Raw genomic sequence first — 18116 nt, 5'->3', positions numbered from 1 at the left:
TGTGGGGTTCTTACTAGGTAGGTTTAATGGAGTACATCACAAAAGTTCAAAGAAGGGTGCACATTTTGTATCATCAAGAAATATGGATGAGAGTGTCACAGACGTGATACAGGATTTGGGGCAGAGATCAGTAAGACAAAGGCATTTTTATTGCAGTTGGATATTCTCACAAAATTTGAATCACCAACTTTCTCCTCCACCTGCGAAAATATTATGTTGATGCTGACCTACATAGGGAGAAATGATCACCATAATAAAATAAGGGAAATGAGAGCTGGCACAGAAGGATACAGCTGTTCATTTTTTCCACAAACTGTTAGAGAGTGGAATAATAGAGGAATTAGTGTGAAGGTGATTTGATGAACCCTCTGCCAGTCACTTCAATGCTATTTCCAGAGTAGCCATGTAGATGTAGATTTTCACAGACAGCCTCTATCCCCTCCAAATGTAGTCCACAAACAGATTTCCCATGCTGTATCCTCACACACTTACTAATCTTCTCACCACCCAAAGAGCCATCTGCAAAGCAGGAACCCCCTCAACGTGCAATATCATCCTGGGCTGGAACAAGTAAATCATGTCCTTCTGCAGGTCTTTGACTATCATCGTTATTTTTTCATGTTGGATCTTGTGAATTCCACAGTCATTAATGATAGATGGTGAATGATGCAACCAATCACGAATAATTTTTAAAATGTTTTGTTTTAGTGCCACAACTGGAGTTGGATTACCATGCCCATCTTCAGATGGCCAATATTTTCAGTTACATAGATGTTTTGATCAACAGCATGTCATCTTCTGCTGCACTGCAGAAGAATGTTAGAGTATTTAGTGCCAGTTTACAAGTTGTGTCATGCTGAACACTGACTTTAAGAGTATTATGAAGTGTGCATCAATAATTTATTTAAGATATGTGTGCTGTTTGCACCTCAGCAATGTACACATTGTATGCACTTTTTTCTTTGAAAAATTGCCTCCAACATTCAGATGTATCTTAAAAATGGCCATATAATCAATGCCGCAGGAAACTTATCTCTATCAATATCTGGCAACATGAGATTCAACTGGCAGCAGCAGTGCACCGATGTGGCAAACATGAGTTGTGGGGATTCATAAGCTTGCTGACACTGTGTCCCTCCCAGCCCACCGTCACACACCCAGAACACTGTCTAACCTTTGATGAGTAACTGCAGTCTACAGTGCCAGTGAACTTGAACTGAAGTGATTTATGTTATGGGTAACAGTTCAATATTTTCGTTAGTAGCTAGTTTCATAATGGGGAAAAAAATAAAAGGTATTCCATTCATGTGTTGTAAGCTATGGAAAAAGAGCGGCATATCAGCCCTCCATCAACAGAAAAAAACCCATTTGCATTTGACAGGCTAGTAAAGAAGAATTGAAAAAAAAGGAAGACTAAATATGCAAATAGAGGACTGAATACAAAGTGGATAAAACTAGATGACATATTGAAATGGATTCACGGACACCATCAAAATGGCATTGTAATTAAACACAAATGATTGAAATACGCACTCATAAGCTAGTGTTACAGTGGAACTTAAGAGACATTAAGGGTGGGGTTGGTTGGTGCTACAGGTGTCATAGACGTAGCATCCGATCCAGAACCAAAATATCTCAGAAACTGTCACAAGAGTATGAAGAAAAAATATTATCTTTCCATCACGTTATTATTCAAGGTCAAAAGAAAACTGCCAAATAGAAGATATGGACGAAACTCCTCTGACATTTGCTATGCCAAGTAACAGAACTGTTGTCACGAAAGGTGCTAAAACTGTAAGTATAAAAACAAGTGGACATGAAAAAATTTACTACACTGTTGTCCTTTCGTGCTGTTCTGACAGTACTAAACTTAATCCAGTGATTATTTTCAAGCACAAAACAATGCCAAAACCTTCTGAAATAATGCCAGGTGTTATTGTTCATGTACATGGCAAGGGTTGGGTGGATGAGGGTGGTATGCAATTATGGATTAACAGAGTGTGGGAGAGAGGGAAAGATACTCTATTGAAGAAGAGTTCTCTTCTAGTGCTAGATCAGTTTAGTAGTCATTTGAAAAATTATGTGAGAGAAATTCAGCTGTAAATATGGAGCTTGCTGTTATACCAGGAGGACTTACTTCACAATTGCAACCTCTTGATGTCTCAATAAATAAACCATTTAAAGTGTATATAGTAGAGGAATGGAACAAGCAGATGATGAATGAAACCCAACATGAATCCATGCCGAATGGAGCTTTAAAATTACTTACAATCAAACAGTTGTGTCAGTGGATGAAACAGTTGTGGTCTACAGTGAGAAAAGACATTACTGTGAAATCTTTCAAGAAGTATGGTGTAAGTAATGCTCTCGATGAAAGTGAAGGCTATCACATATATATGAAGAGGACAATAATGCCGATGATGATGATGATGATGATGATGATAATAAAAATGGTAAAAATATTATTTAAAAAAAAAAGCTTTGAAAATTAAGGTGGGTCTTATAGTCCTTAGCGTCTTATAGTCCATAAATACAGCAATCGATCTGGAAAACCATATGGACCACAACAAAACAAATCACCATCTACTGGAACTTTTGTGAGTGAGTACAACTATTTCACATTAAATCTAAATAAATGCAAGCACTTTAGCATGTTTTTTTAATGAAACACCTATAAAGTGTTACTAAATATTCAAATATTCTTGTGCAGTACAGGAGCAGATGACATGCTGCTGATCAAAACAGCTATATAACAGGAAATATTAGCCATCTGAAGATGGGCATGGTAGCCCAAAACTGGTTATGGCACTGAAATAAAACATTTTAAAAACTATTTGTGGTTGTTTGCATCATTCAACTGTCTATCATTGTGTCTGGAAATGAAGAACATCCCACAATCCTTCTCTTCCTTCCTAAAGTGGCATTCTACTGCCCACCCAAACTACACAATATTCTGGTAAATCACTATGCCAAATCCACTCCCAAGACCCTGCCACCTGGGTCATATTGCTGTGGAAGACCCAGGTCCAAGACCTGCCCAGCTTACCCTCCCAGCACATCTTATACCGGTCCTATTGTAGGCTTATCCTGTGCCATCAGAGATTGGATCACATGCGAAAGCAACCATGCTGCGATTTCTGCACAGGAGTTTATGTGACGACCACCACCAACTGTCCACATAAATGAATGACTACTGCAAACTGTGACCAAGAGCAGACTTGGACACCCAGTTGCGGAACATACCGCCGAGCATGACATGCTCAATTTCAGTGGATGATTTGAAAAATGTACCATCTGGATCCTTCTCCCCAGCACTAGCTTTTCTGAACAACATAGACTGAAGTTACACTTGCAACACATACTTCATTCCTGTAACGCTACTGGCCTCAATCGCCACTAACCCCTTGCATCCACATGCTCTTCTTTAAAGTGTTCGTCTGTTACGTCACCCCCTCCCTATTCACCACCACCACCACCACCACCACCACCACCACCACCACCACCACACACTGCTTGAACTCACCAATTCTGTGCATACCTGTGTGTCCCATTCCTGTCCCATGAACCTACTGCTTCTCACTGCGCCATTCCTATCTCATCCACCTACTGCTTCGATCTGAGACATCAGTTACCCTTCTCCAACCCTCCCTTCCACTCCTCATCTCTTCTTTCTCGTACCTCACTCCATTCAACATGATCACACATCCTAGTTTACCCGCCAAACTCTGGCATTGAGGGTTCAGGTGTCACAATGTAGCTGTACTTTGTGTGTGTGTGCGTGTGCGTGTGTGTGTGTGTGTGTGTGTGTGTGTGTGTGTGTGTTGCCTCTAGCTGAAGAAAAGACTTGTTTGTGTGCCTGTTGATGGCTCTATGCCTTAATTATCTGGTGATATTACCTTTATTCCTAAATTTTGTATGTTTTAGTAGAACTTTCTGCACCATATTTAGGACTTTCACAAACAAAATACCACATAATCCCTGCATTTTTTGTAAAATCTGCAATTGCAGAAGAGACCTCAAAAACAAAAAAGATAACATGTATTTTATTTTTATAATGTGATTTTGACCACTTTTTCTTATTTTATTCCAGGAATTTCTGGAGAAAGAGAAGACCATCCATCCACTGACTAATATGTTATTCTTAAAACCAAGAATAAAAAGCAAAAAGTGGTAAGTACTGGAAGGCTGCACCAAGAAAACGTTGTAGTGACATACTTCTTTTTGGTTTCTGTTTGGGGGCATCAGTTAACAGGATTGTGGATAGTGGTATTACAACCTATTTGTGATGTCGTCTATGAAGAAAATGTGTATGAACTTAAGAAATGAAATCTTGTTGTGCTGCCTCCTGTGATGATGTGAGCCCATCGGGCAGAAATACTTTTAAACACTCGTCTTAAGGTTTGGAAACTTAAAATTCTAGCTGGAAGAAATAGACAGAAGGAAGGAAAAAAAGAATTATCTCAGCAAGTATGAGAGAGACCGTATATAGAGGAGTAAAAGTCCTGTGGAGTGTATTTGAAGATAGCACTCTTCCACTGCTACCAACAAAAGGAGATTCTAGTTGGGCTTGTTTAGTTAGTTAGCATGCCTATTCTTCATGTGCATAATAGTGAATATTGGTGTGCATCATAGTTTTTGGCTATCTGTGGCAGAATCTCTGCATGGCAAACCCTTGTAAGACATTTTTACCTCATTGTAAGAAAGACATTTAACAAGAAGCCTACCCATGTCTGGGCTGGATCTACATGCACTCTGCCCTCCATTGAAGAAAGGTGAAGTGTGCACATGGAAACAACATTATATGAGAACGAATGGACGTGAAAATCGCCATATACACATATGGAAATGTATTACATATGTGTTTCAGAACAGAGATGGAAGAAAATTCTGGTGGGGCATTTAACCTATTGTGAATATGGTGAGCCTTATGACACAACACATGATGGAATTCCAACTGTGCCAGGATAATTGTATGATGGTTGATATGACCAAATTTTGATTTGACTTAGTGTAAACACTAGTTCAATATGTAATTGATATAAACCATTATCATCTTATGAGGTATCCAGCTAAATCAAACAGTGTGGATTGTTATTGGTAGAATCAAGTCCATTACAACCTTCCCTAAGCTGCATATCCTCACCTAACTTGAGAAGAAAGAATACCCTTCTGAAGGAGTATAAGAAAATCTGCAACAATCTGCAGCTGCCAATTCATGTGAGATATTTGCTATCCAGATCAACAAACTACTCCAGGCATCCATCACTCGGAGCAGCCAGCAACCTGGTGGACCGTTAATGCATGTTGATGATTATTTTTATTACAGTGTAGTATGTAATTGTTCAGCATCTCTGTCTTTTGTACATGATTTTTCAAATTGTAATGTGACTCATTTTGAGAAAAACATAATTCCTTTTTCACCTTGTGTTGAACTACACTGAGATGACGAAAGTCATGGATAATGATACGCACATGTACAAATGGCAGTAGTATCACTTGCACAAGGTATAAAAGGGACATGCAAGGGCAGAGCTGTTATTTGTGATCAGGTGATTCATGTGAAAAGTTTGAGTGATTGTGGCCGCACAATGGGAGTTAGCAGACTTTGAATGCGGGATGGTAGTTGGAGCTAGATGCATGGAACATTCCATATTGGAAATTGTTCAGGAATTAAATATTCCAAGATCCACAGTGTCAAGACCATGCCGAGGATATCATATTAGAAATTGTAAGGGAATTAAATATTCCAAGATCCACAGTGTCAAGAGCATGCAGAGAATGCCAAATTTCAGACATTATCTCTCATCACGGATAATGAGTGTTTGCATTTGACTGTGCAGGGTTTGGCTGTGACACAGACCCCACAAAGCCATCGACCCAAGTTGTTATCAAGACAATGCGCAAGCTGGTGGTGCCTCCATAATGGTGTGGTCTATGTTTACATGGAATGGACTGACTCCTCTGGTCCAATTGAACTGATCATTAACTGGCAATTGTTCTATTCAGCTACTTGGAGACCATTTTCAGCCATTCATGGGCTTCTTGTTCCCAAACACTGATGGAATTTTCATGGACAACAATGTGCCATGTCACCAGGCCACAATTGTTCGCGACTGGTTTGAAGAAACTTCTGAACAGTTGAGCAAATGATTTTACTACACAGATCACCCAACCTGAATTCCATCGAACATTTATGGGGCTTAATCGAGAGCTCTGTTCATGCACAAAATCCCCAGGAAGCAAAATATTCAGTACTTCTGAAATACATTTATGAAAGTAAAAGTACTCAATGCTACCTTACCTTTAGGAATGTTAGTTCCTTGCTCAGGGAGGAGAGGAGGCTAGGTTGGGGAAGATAACAAAGCAAGGGCAGGCTACTCAGCCCCTCGGATGAGGGACAGACTTTTAGTGAGAATGAGGGGACACTAAGAACTCTGTCTAGTGGTCTGCAATTCTGTGTCATAATTTAACAACCTAGACTGATAGACATCTATGATAGCAACCTAATATACTATTCTGTCTTTTCTACAGTAAAAAGCATTTGTTGAGGAGAAAGTAAAAATAATGCTTGTGCCAGGTAGCATGTTAAAACAAATTCTGAGCTATTTCATCAGGAAGCTAACTAAATGCGCTGTAAGAATTACAACAGCTGAAGTAGCTGAATTTTGCCTTCATTTTCCTGAAAAGCTTGCATTAATCCTCTTTTCTTTTACAGGGCATATGAATTCATCATTGTTGACTACAAAGGAAATCTCAACAATTATTTGGTGTCACCAACTGATGGGTTTGAAGCAAACCATACATTTTCATTTGCATCCCATTACTGTAATGGTGTCACTGCTGTCAGTTATCACCCATCACATAATTTGCTCTTTGTGGCTGGCATAACTGGAATTCAGTTATATGATGGACTTACGGTGAGCTATGTAATGACATATTTTGTTAAAAGGACATTCAGAGAATGAACGTGAATTATTGTATTTTAAAGAGAAAAATGTTCAATAAAGATTATTGAGTTGGTGAATGCATCGGTCATATCTGTTATTACATATTTGATCATAAAAAAAGAAAATGGAGGAGGAGGAGGTGGAGGAGGTGAGGTAGGGAGGGAGAGGGTGAGGGGGTGCTGGAAAGAGAAAACATTCTGGTTGTTTGAGTGCTAGTTAAAGAAGAATTGTGCAGAAAGAAAATGTGGTTGAGCCCATAAAGTTCATTTGCGTGCGGGCACCCACATGCATGCGCGTTCATTCGCACTGGTGTGTGTGTGTGTGTGTGTGGGGGGGGGGGGCATGCGCGTATGTACATGCATTTCCATAGGGGTACTGAGATAAGTGACAGCTGCATCTTCAAATTAGTGGTGGGATGGAATAAATGCATGAATCAGAGTGTGGCTCTGTAGAAAAAACAGTTAAAACTATTTAGAACATTCTCTATAGTATGATTTTCTTTTATATGTTAATTTGACTGAAAATATAGTATGACAGAAATTTTTGGATGTTGTGGAAATAGTGGTAACAACAGCAGCAGCACACTATCTTCAAACCCTTTGTTCCCAAAAACTCAATGTAAAATGAATACGTTTCAGTAACTGATATTAGAGAGTGGGAAATAGTCCTGATTTTTATTGAAACTATTTCTTATTACTAATAATATACATTATGCCTATTCCAGCTTGTGCTACAAAATGTAGTAGCTATTGCAAACCATTTATTAAATGATGTTAACACTCAAATGAGAATGTTGTAACATGTACTATGTTCTGGAATATTTACATAAATAGTTCAACACTGTATGTTGTTTGTCCAGTGCTCTGCTGGATAAACAGACTATTACTTTCATTTTATGTCTGGCAAATTCTAGCAATCAGCTTGATTTCATATCAGTTCACTTAACGTCCTTGTGCTTCTTTTTCAACTTCGTACGTTCTGTGTTTTTTAAGATCAATGATACTGTAGTTGGCGAGGGTAAGGCTTGTACTACAAATCCACAGACTTGGAGTATCATTTGTTAGTTCTTCTATGATTTTTCTAGCATTTTACATGCTTTCTTTTGTTCAGCAGTACTCTTCTTACGTGAATCATGTCAGGTTGCATGATTATTAAAATTCCACATTGAATTTTATTTGTCTGATGAAGCATTACTTAGTGAAAATCTGATGCTGCTTTCAATTGTTGTGATGACTGTAAGTGGTGACCAATACCAGTTAATAGTGTACAACATTTTTTTGTGACTGTCAAAGTATTAAGTGTACAATAAACCTAATCATTACCTCCCAACAAGTCAATTTTTCCTAAAATTAAACTGTCATTATTGTATTTAAGTAAAATATTTCCATTATTGTCCTCTTTCTGCTTTTTGCAACAGTATGTATAACTTCACAGTCTGCATTGTAATGGTGATTACTGTTAATAGTTATTGTTGTGTGTTTCCTTGTCTCTATCGTCTGTCATTTTTGGATACCTAACTGCCACAGCTCTGATTGATCAACATATGAGGTCTGTTCAAAAAATTCCCAAAATTTGTCCACAAAATTATTCTACACTTACCTTTTATTTACTGTGCATGGTATCCTCCAAAATAGTCTCCTCCACAATTGATACACTGCTCGTAATGCAGTTTCTACTTCTGAAAGCAGTATTAGAATGCCTCTTGCTGGATTGTGCGAAGTGCTGACCGCAAGTTGTCCTTTATCTCATCTATTGTTGCAAATCTTCATTCTTTCAATGGAGTTTTCAACTCTGGAAATAGAAAAAAGTCCACTTGGGTCAGGCCTGGAAAGTACGGAGGATGAGGCAGCACAGTGATTTAGTTTTTCTTTCAATAGTCACACATCAACAGGAATGAATCTGCGGGTGTGCTACCATGATGTGAGAATCGTGAATTGTCTCTCCACATTTCAGGCCGTTTCCTTCTCACAGGTTTTCATGACATGATCCAACTGAAACGATACATTCTTCTGCAATCTCTTGGACAGTCTGCCTTTGATTGGCACACTCAATTTCGTTGACGTTCCTGACATGATCCTTGTTGGTAGATGTCAATAGGTGTCCTGAATAAGGGTCATCTTTAACTTTTGTCTGGCCACTTTTAAACCATGTGAACCATTCGTAACACCAAGTACGGCTTAAGCAGTCATCACTATTGGATTTCTGCATCATTTGGTGTGTCTGTAAAGGTTTTATTGAGTTTCAAACAAAATTTAATGCAAACGCATTGTTCCTTTCACTATGCCATCTCAGAATTTGCAAACTGTGTGACTCAATGTTCTACTCAAACAGCACTGAACAATAACTAACAGACATACAATGAAACTTCCAGAAGTTACACATTAAACACAGGCGTGTGCAGGGTTGCCAACCACATTTTGTTCCAACACACCATTGGTGTGAAATTATGAATGTTCCAGAGTTTTTTTCTTAATAGACCTTGTATACCTTTCCATTGTGCTTGTGGTGATTGAATATGCACCACTCTGTGCTAATGGTTTCATTGTATCTTTACTGTCAAATAACAACTGAACTATGTTGTTGTTGTAAAACGCAGGTTGCAAGGCATTTTCTTTTTGCAAAGCAATCTGATATTTTGCCATCTTTTGAGTAGGGCACTAGTTTTTGTAACTGTAGTCCGATACATATTGACTAGTGTACAGAAGTGATGTGATCTTAACACACTTACTGAAAGTGATAAGTTTGATTGTCTGTTGTTCAGTTTGAAAGGCAGATTCAGATAATGGAAATTATGTTTGGTGATGCACTATGAAATGAAAAGCTACATATCTGTGCTTTGTGAGTGGTGTTGGGAGTATAGGTAGAAATACAGAACTGTCCGTAACTACCACAGGTGGCATGTTGTTAATATAATCACTTTCACTTTTTACAGGATCGAGGAAGCAGTGCTGGTCTTTCAGGATGGAGACTTTTGAATGACCATCCATACTACCAGTTAACACTTTCAAATGAAGAAGAGGAGGCTATATGGAATGCCCAGCGTAGTTTCTGGAGTTGGGTTCCTGTGGTGAAGAAGAAAGCAGAACATGTGAGAGTCTGTTACAATCCACTCTAAAATGGCCATTTTCATGAACAGAATAATATAAAATAAAACTTAGTTATGAAAAATGTTGCAAATTATGTAGGTACAGCATACGACTAATGAAGAGTTCTGAATTCAGATGAGGAGCATAGAACTTCATGGCACAATGGACTAAAAAGAGGGATAGATTGTGATAAGTGACGTCCAGAGGCATCAAGGAATTCTTAATTTGGTATGGAAAAAAGGGCTGGGATGAGAGGGGGAGTACAGAAGGTGGAGAAAGACCAAGGCAAGCAGGGGCAAATGGATATCTGTAATTACAGAGATGAAGAAATTGTCAAATCATAAACTAGCATGGAGAGCTGTATCGAACTGTCTTTGGACTGAAGATCACAGAAAAACGTGTTTGAGTATCATGTGTTAAAAGCTGCTTTAGATTATATGCAGATGTTTAAGTTTAACAGCCTTTAAGAACTGTGAGTGCATGCTGAAAAGTAATGCATCCAATTTTTTATGTGAAAACTCTTAAAACTTTTTAAATAAAACAAACTTTGTTAGTGTCTGCATCTTCATGAGGAAGAGGTGAAAAACAGCCATATCAGTTCCAATAGTCAGATTTATTAAAAACCCCTTGACCCGGGTTTCTGCATCTTTAAAGACTTCTCCTTCAGGAGGAGCAATGACTGTATTGACCTAGGTTTCTTCATCTTTAAATGTCTTCTTCAGAAAGATCAATGATTAATATTGGTTACTTAATGTTGCAGAAATATATTGAATATGTTGCTGTAAGGTACAAATCAAGATAAAATTCACCTCCATAATAATTTGTTGTTTTATTGTTATGGAGGTGTATTGCATGTTAAGGCTACACATTTAGTGTACCTCTGCAACATTATGTAACCAGTGTTAATCATAGATCCTTCTGATGAAGACTTTTGAAAGACATCAAAACCTAGGTCAAGGGATTTTTAATAAACTTGTCTACTGTGACTGATGTGGCTATTTTTCACCTTTTCCCTACAAAGACTGAATTCTACAGTTGCTGTCTCCAGCCATGCTCAAGATGTTAAAAAATTCTACATCTTTATTCTTGATGTTTACATATTTATTTCTGAATGTAGTTGCACTGTTGACTTGACAAATGTGTGTCTCTGAATGAGAGACCCATTTGTTGATACTGTCACTGTAGAATGTTTGACTTAATTGATGGAGGCACAGTCTCACTCCTGCTTGCACTGCTTAGTCACTTTAAGTTTTGTAAACAGGTGAAAATCAGATGGAGCAAAGTTGAGACTGTGTGGAAAATGATTGATGACAGTGTACACAAGGCATCAGATAGTTGCAGATGCTGCAGTGCTTGTGTGTGGTCTAAAACTGACATGCTGAAGGAGAGGGTGCTTCACGCGAGGACGAACTTGTCAAATTCAAAACTCTATTACAGCACACTGTTTCTCATGCACAGACAAGTTACACGCTACAATTTGGAGTCCCCTAGCAGCAGAGGGCTGCAGCTCGAGTCAGTGAAGCAGGAAAGTTGACAGATTAATATGCGTTATGTGTAATATTTAACTGGTACTGAGAACAGAATAAAAATATTTGGAGGCATTACTTTTCAGCACAGCACACCCTCACAGTTTTCGAAACTTATTTGCCATCATTCATCTGCAGTTGTTCAGTTACAATCTCATGGACAGTGGTTTTGGGTATACCCGGAGTTTGTCTGCAAACACTCATTCTACAGTTTATGTTCAAAAGTTCATACTCGAGTCAGCTGTCTTCACGTAATGGGTGTCCAGAGTGAGTTCCATTGTCGATATTATCCCAGATTTCCAAAAAGCCTTACGCCACTGAAATGTCTGTTGTTTTGATAGGTATTCATTCCCAAATGCATAATCAAGCACTGGAAATATTTTGGCAATGAATTTCCTGAGTTTCATGCAGAATTTGGCTGAGACCTGTTGTTCAAGTGAACACTGCACTGGATCACCAAATGGAGGTTCACCCAGTTTCACACCCTAACTTTCTGGGAGCTTAGGCAACTGGGGTTATTCACAGTTGGAAGCTAATGGTCCCTATCAACTATCCGGAGTGTGCAGACCATGCTCCGACTAATAGGAGCATGAGAATAGAACAGGTGACTTTACTTTCAAGGCAAACCTTGTGTAAAATCAGTCTCTTCCATGCTCATAATTTTTTCCCCTCTCAACTCACTCACCTCAAATCCATGTGAAGTAATCTGTATGTATATTGCTTCAGACACGCATAATTTAACAGAAGGAATATACCAGTGCTTTGCCAGAGTGTCCAGTGTAAAGGCTGGATATTTCTGCTTGCTACAGTTAATGTACAAATTGAAATTCTCTTCCATCTAGCCGTAAATTTATGGCAGATTTGCCAATCGGATCCCAGACTTCCTTACAGTGACGCCCCCCCACCCCTCTTACACACTCCTTAACACAGACAAGGTCTGCTGAGTGAGCTGGGGGGGGGGGGGGGGGTAGTGGGAGTGAAAGAATGAAACATTTAATGTTTCAGTGATGAAATACTGAAATGTATTTTGGAGGGCATGTAGGTGTGTCACAGTGTTTGAGATTCATGTAAAAGTTGTTACATAGAATGAATCTGTTGAATAGTCCCTAGCCATTTTGTTTGCCATGTCCTTTGTGCTTATGTCATGAAAATTTCATAACATTTGATGTGACTCTGCAGTATGTCACACTTCCATGTAACACTGCTTAAAACAGTAGAAGTTGTGTGTTGCTTATCTTTTAGCTATGTTTTATTTTTTGCCTTTCAGAGTACAATTTTTAGAATGCAAGTGTCTCCAAAAGGAAAATTGCTGGTATGCCTTCATTCAGATGGTGCCATTTCTGTGTGGCATCTACCAGGTATAAGGTAAGAGTGGAAACATAACTGTTAAATTACTTGTGAGAAGTGTAATATTATTTCTTAGTGTTCTGTGGAATAGATTACTTACAGTGAAAAACCAGTCTCTTTTCTTTGTGAAAGCTTCAATTAGCTGAAATGTTTATTTAGCCAAGTGCCAAGTTAGAAAGTGAGAATTATGTAAAACTGAGGAAGTCTAGTTTCATGTTAGTGGGCAACTGCATAACTACTAAATAATCTGTGAAACAAATACTTCAGATAGTAAAATGAATCTCACCCAGGCAGAAGACTTAAGTGGGCACTGTTCTTATTTGGACAATGTTCGCAATAGCAAAAGCTATTTACTGCAAGTAATGTAGTGTAAAATATGGTTCTGTTTGTATATATTTCATGTTGTTACATTAAATATAAGTGTGCCACTGATTGTCCATGTGATCTTGCATGTCAGGTTGAAATATTTAATGCTGTCTTGGTAGTGAATGGCCACGCAGAAGACACAGTTTGAGTTAGAAGTGCTGTCGTAGAACTTGTTGGGAGGAACAGGGTGGTCTCTGAGCACTGTCATGAAGACAGCTAAAGAGCTATTTGAAACACATGTTCCACCTCCAGTTTCAAAAAGGCAATGGTAACTGTGGAGAGACTTGCACACAGATCCTTCTGTTACTACCTTCAAGTAAGATTTTAGGTTGAGAATGAATTAGCGATCAGTCAGCTAGCAAATATCCTCTTGCTCAGTAGTGATAAAGAGATTGGTTTATCTAGTTGCTTTTCTTCAATTAAAGAGTTAATTCTGTTGTTTTCTGCCATGTCTGAGTGATTAGAATTTGTATATGTATTTCAGAAATGATGATAATTCCCTATTTGTGAAGGTGCAATAAGACAGTGACTAAGAAATGTTCAGAGTCATAGTCATGGCACAGTGCTGCTGTTGGCTCCTTTGGGCCCTTGTAGACTTAGTTCTGTGGCATGTAGGGGGCTGTTAGTGAGATCAATGAGGGTTGCTGAGGCAAGTTTGTGTGTTTTAAAATGGTTTTTAATGTATAATAATAACTTCCATTCTTATGAGTACTGGCATTTTGTTTGGAAACAGTAGTGAAGTCATGAAAGAACATTTCTTCATAGCTTTGTTATTGACTATGTGATAGACCATTAGTTTGCTACGGTCTCTAACTAGCTCACTGAATGATGCTTATGGGTGTGAGGGGCAGATATTCACAATTTTTTTTTGTTTTTGTTTTTTTGTTTTTTTTTCGTTTTTTTTTGTTTTTTTTTTTGTTTTATGGGAGTGGATGTTTGTATGCATAATAAGTGAGACCAAAAAGTGACTGCCAAGAATTGGGGCAAGCCCTTAATTGCATATTAATATGGATTAAGGAAATTGACCAGGTTAGATTCTGTTGTCCAATCCGGACTGTTGATATGTTAGTATCCAATGTTAATCATTGTAAGCACTTCTTGCAAAAATCAAACGATGGAAACTCCAGGTAGAAATATCAACAATATAGGAAAAGACAGATTCCTGCTTATCTTAAAGAAGACACTTCAAGTTGCAGACAGGCACAGTTAAAAAGCACTCACATATATGCTTTCGGCTACAGTGTTAATCAGTAAACACCACACACACACACACACACACACACACACACACACACACACACACACACACACACACACACACACACACACACACACCTCATGCACAGACAACCTCCAGCTCCAGCATCTCGAATTCATTGTGGTGTGTGTGTGTGTGTGTGTGTGTGTGTGTGTGTGTGTGTGTGTGTGTGTTTTACTGATGAAGGCGATACATATCAAAATACAGTATTTTGACTTTGTTGCCTATATCTGTACAGTCACTCAACTGAACTAATTCTTCATTCTTCGTTATTCTACAAGTAAGTTCAGAATATTTTTGTGATTTCTTACTGTCAGTAAAACCATTTATACACAAAAACAACAGTTCGGTTTATTAATTTTATGGAAGTTTCATAATTGTATAGTCAAAAATACCTTGATAATAATTAAGGTTCGCATGTGCATAAACACCATGAGCGAGGAGGGAAGGGCATGCTCTCTAGCTCTGTGTGTGAATGCTACACTTCTGAAGACAGATTTGTCAGAAAGCTAGTTATCTCCTAAGTCTTGTTTATTTGCCCCTCAACACCTCTGCTAAAATCTTGAGCTGTTACCTTTACTGCTTCCATTAATTATGTGCATTCCACCAAGGACTTTCCATTTTTATGTTTAGAAGCCATTAGTAGTGTGACGGTACAAACCCCTGTTACTAGATGGATGTTTCTAGTATGCAAGGATTGCTTTGTGGAGAGCGAGCGCACTACACGGCGTGCAATACATGGAAGCGCGTGCCGCACCTGCGCGAGATTTGCAATGGTCGGTCTCCGTGGGTGGGCGACCACGTGGCCTGCAGCTTGGGGCATTGTTTGGTTGTTTGCGCATTACGCGAAAACTATGTAACTTATGGTGAAGAGCGATGCGGCAGTGGATTGTTGTCAGCAATATGCACCTTCTGAAAGATCGATCTTTACTTCAAGTCACGAGACGCAGAAGTTATAGTAAACTCAAAATCGATTAATATCACGAATACTGAAAGATTAATAAAAATAGTAAATACCGACTTACAGGGATGGGCAAGCACTCATTAAAAATGTTTCGTCATAGCGAATCAAGTGCTGTAGTCATCTGTTAAGATTCATAAATAATTAAGCCCATAAAGAGCAATAAACAAAGTTTGAGGGAAAATTGTTTATAAAATTCAATAGAAAATTCATGACGTAGAGAATGGCACTATATAATATTTTGGGTGGCATCACACGTAATTTAAACTAGTTAAGTTATTCTGTACACTTAACTTGCAACAGTTTTCATTGTCTGCAAATTATTATTAACATTTATCACCCATAATTAATTAATTATTATGATATGAAGATTTTGAGCAGCGCAATGTGTAGATCACTATAGATTACGTCCAAAAATGGGGCTATATGCAGTTCTATGTTAAAACTTTGCCGCACAGATGTCAACAAACAAATTTACGCTAAGTGGCAAAATTTTGCAAAAACTAAAACTGGATTTATGTGCGATAGAATAATCCTAGAAATTAATGTAACATAGTAAATAAGATGTACTTTTTAGCACAGTTCCGATGGTGTACTTATTTCTGTCGAGGGATGTATGTATCAAAATTTGTAACCTTAACTGGTGAGACTGGTACTTAAATAACCAGGGGGTTGGACATCCGAGCCTATATAAGCGAGCGGCCATCTTGGCCAGGGGTCAGTCGTTGGTCAGTCGTTTTGAAGGGTGGGTGGTGAGCAAGCCCCACTTGAGGGTGGCCCATGTGGTCGTTTGAGAATTCTTTTTTGCGCCGATTTATTTCGACAAAGAGCATTCTTTAAGAGTGCAGGTGGGCAAGCATATATTTGGTGAACTGGAAGTGCTACGATTATTTGTGTGAGTATGATTTATGAGGTACACATCTTCGTAAGTGAACATGTGGCAAACTGTGATTTCGTGCCAAAACTGTTAGAACATAAAAAGACAGTGGGACTTGTGGTTCTGTTCGAATTGATTGAGTAATTTTAGTTTATAGCAGCCTACATTACTGCTATTGGGGGCTCGGAGTCAAATTATTATTAAAGTAAAACTGTAAACCGTCTCACCAGTGCTAATTTCATTGTGTGAAAGAAAAGAACAACGACAATAAATAGTGATTGAACAGTGTCGTGAAAAGCTGATTTTAGTATAATAATTGCCTAATTTTTGTTCCCTAGCATAAACTGTACTTATGTCTGAGTGAATAATTAATTCAAAAACTATAACAAATGCGCAGGTGTGGAAGTGTACTAATGCACCAAGTGTGGAAATCATCCCCTGAGACTTACATGAGAGCCAAAATTTGCAATAACATACACTCCTGGAAATGGAAAAAAGAACACATTGACACCGGTGTGTCAGACCCACCATACTTGCTCCAGACACTGCGAGAGGGCTGTACAAGCAATGATCACACGCACGGCACAGCGGACACACCAGGAACCGCGGTGTTGGCCGTCGAATGGCGCTAGCTGCACAGCATTTGTGCACCGCCGCCGTCAGTGTCAGCCAGTTTGCCGTGGCATACGGAGCTCCATCGCAGTCTTTAACACTGGTAGCATGCCGCGACAGCGTGGACGTGAACCGTATGTGCAGTTGACGGACTTTGAGCGAGGGCGTATAGTGGGCATGCGGGAGGCCGGGTGGACGTACCGCCGAATTGCTCAACACGTGGGGCGTGAGGTCTCCACAGTACATCGATGTTGTCGCCAGTGGTCGGCGGAAGGTGCACGTGCCCGTCGACCTGGGACCGGACCGCAGCGACGCACGGATGCACGCCAAGACCGTAGGATCCTACGCAGTGCCGTAGGGGACCGCACCGCCACTTCCCAGCAAATTAGGGACACTGTTGCTCCTGGGGTATCGGCGAGGACCATTCGCAACCGTCTCCATGAAGCTGGGCTACGGTCCCGCACACCCTTAGGCCGTCTTCCGCTCACGCCCCAACATCGTGCAGCCCGCCTCCAGTGGAGTCGCGACAGGCGTGAATGGAGGGACGAATGGAGACGTGTCGTCTTCAGCGATGAGAGTCGCTTCTGCCTTGGTGCCAATGATGGTCGTATGCGTGTTTGACGCCGTGCAGGTGAGCGCCACAATCAGGACTGCATACGACCGAGGCACACAGGGCCAACACCCGGCATCATGGTGTGGGGAGCGATCTCCTACACTGGCCGTACACCACTGGTGATCGTCGAGGGGACACTGAATAGTGCACGGTACATCCAAACCGTCATCGAACCCATCGTTCTACCATTCCTAGACCGGCAAGGGAACTTGCTGTTCCAACAGGACAATGCACGTCCGCATGTATCCCGTGCCACCCAACGTGCTCTAGAAGATGTAAGTCAACTACCCTGGCCAGCAAGATCTCCGGATCTGTCCCCCATTGAGCATGTTTGGGACTGGATGAAGCGTCGTCTCACGCGGTCTGCACGTCCAGCACGAACGTTGGTCCAACTGAGGCGCCAGGTGGAAATGGCATGGCAAGCCGTTCCACAGGACTACATCCAGCATCTCTACGATCGTCTCCATGGGAGAATAGCAGCCTGCATTGCTGCAAAAGGTGGATATACACTGTACTAGTGCCG

The 18116-nt window shown here is 39.8% G+C and overlaps 1 protein-coding gene across 2 annotated transcripts in view; it reads left to right on the top strand.

Moving 5' to 3' along the window:
- Positions 1–18116, top strand: part of LOC126262433 (NBAS subunit of NRZ tethering complex-like) — a 412445-nt gene that overhangs the window by 37300 nt on the left and 357029 nt on the right. For both annotated transcript variants that reach the window (XM_049959075.1, XM_049959074.1), the window contains exons 5-8: positions 4091–4170; positions 6716–6917; positions 9880–10035; positions 12827–12924. In XM_049959075.1, coding sequence (XP_049815032.1) covers positions 4091–4170; positions 6716–6917; positions 9880–10035; positions 12827–12924 — 536 coding nt within the window. The remainder of the gene's footprint in view (positions 1–4090; positions 4171–6715; positions 6918–9879; positions 10036–12826; positions 12925–18116) is intronic.

The sequence above is a fragment of the Schistocerca nitens genome, chromosome 6 (genome assembly GCF_023898315.1).
Source record: "Schistocerca nitens isolate TAMUIC-IGC-003100 chromosome 6, iqSchNite1.1, whole genome shotgun sequence".
In the NCBI taxonomy this organism is placed as follows: domain Eukaryota; kingdom Metazoa; phylum Arthropoda; class Insecta; order Orthoptera; family Acrididae; genus Schistocerca; species Schistocerca nitens.
The sequence above is the reverse complement of the archived record's forward strand: the minus strand, read 5'-3'. Positions and strand labels throughout refer to the sequence as shown.